At 57.0% G+C, this 1,107-nt stretch overlaps 1 protein-coding gene across 1 annotated transcript in view; it reads left to right on the forward strand.

Annotated features, from left to right (window-relative positions):
• LOC104492757 (oxysterol-binding protein 2-like) overlaps positions 1 to 1,107 on the forward strand; it is a gene marked incomplete at its 3' end in the record, with an annotated part of 13,300 nt that overhangs the window by 8,690 nt on the left and 3,503 nt on the right. The window contains exons 7-8 of the mRNA XM_010135347.1: positions 585 to 676; positions 814 to 954. Coding sequence (XP_010133649.1) covers positions 585 to 676; positions 814 to 954 — 233 coding nt within the window. The remainder of the gene's footprint in view (positions 1 to 584; positions 677 to 813; positions 955 to 1,107) is intronic.

Below are 1,107 nucleotides of genomic sequence, written 5' to 3' on the forward strand. Positions count from 1 at the left end.
GGGGCGGGGGGAGGAGGCAGCTGCCGGCTTTGTTCTCCTGCCGCCTCCCTCTCTACCGAGAGCTGTCTCAAGCCAGCAGTGATTTGCTGCTCTGTGTGGTTGTGTCTTTCTCCACAGCTCTTTGGATCTTGCATGCTGTAAGATCCTGCTGCTTGCAGGCTCAATCCCGGAGCGGAACAGTCTGGAGTTTGTTTTCTTTAGTTTGAAATGTGTAACTTGGCTTCTCGAGGTGGTGTTCCCATCCTTCAACCATCTGCTCCTTCTAAAAGACGTTTCTTTGTTCTGAACTGAAAGTAAAAAGTGGATTTCACACGGCTTTGAGGGAGAAAACCTTCTGAGGCCAAGGATCTCCATCTTCCTCTCAATCATTTTTTTTCTTTCAGTTCTTTTCAGGACAAAACATATCGCTGAAATCAGCCGGTTTGGTTTTCCCAGCGGTGTTTGCAGCCTGTCCACCCTGGCAGCGTACGGCAAAGGTTTCTAATTGCCAAAGCGCTGACGTGGGGGTGGAAGTAGGAGCCGTCGGGGCTCTCGCGGCTCAAAGCATCTCCCCCACTTTGCTAACCCCTGCGTGTTCCCCTCAGGTAAACTTCAACGAGCCGCTCTGGACCTGGAATACCACGAGCTGCTGGACAAAGCGGTCAAGTGCGAGAGCTCCACCGAGCAGATGTGCTTCGTCGCAGCGTTTTCTGTGTCTTCCTACTCGACCACTGTCCACCGCACCGCAAAGCCATTCAACCCGCTGCTGGGGGAGACCTACGAGCTCGCGAGCTGCTGGACAAAGCGGTCAAGGGCGAGAGCTCCACCGAGCAGATGTGCTTCGTCGCAGCGTTTTCTGTGTCTTCCTACTCGACCACTGTCCACCGCACCGCAAAGCCATTCAACCCGCTGCTGGGGGAGACCTACGAGCTCGACCGGCTGGAGGAGCTCGGGTTCCGTTCCCTGTGTGAGCAGGTGAGCCGGGAGGGGGGTCTGCGGAGAGGCTCAGTGCATTTGCCCTGTTGCTTGTGTCTGGCCAAAGCAGCCCTTCCCCGAAGGCGACCCGGCACCTCCTCGTGATGAGCCTCCCTGCTGGCCCAGCCAGCCGGCGGGGTGCCGGGGGGGTTG

This window comes from Buceros rhinoceros, unplaced genomic scaffold (genome assembly GCF_000710305.1).
Source record: "Buceros rhinoceros silvestris isolate BGI_N320 unplaced genomic scaffold, ASM71030v1 scaffold33214, whole genome shotgun sequence".
In the NCBI taxonomy this organism is placed as follows: Eukaryota; Metazoa; Chordata; class Aves; order Bucerotiformes; family Bucerotidae; genus Buceros; species Buceros rhinoceros.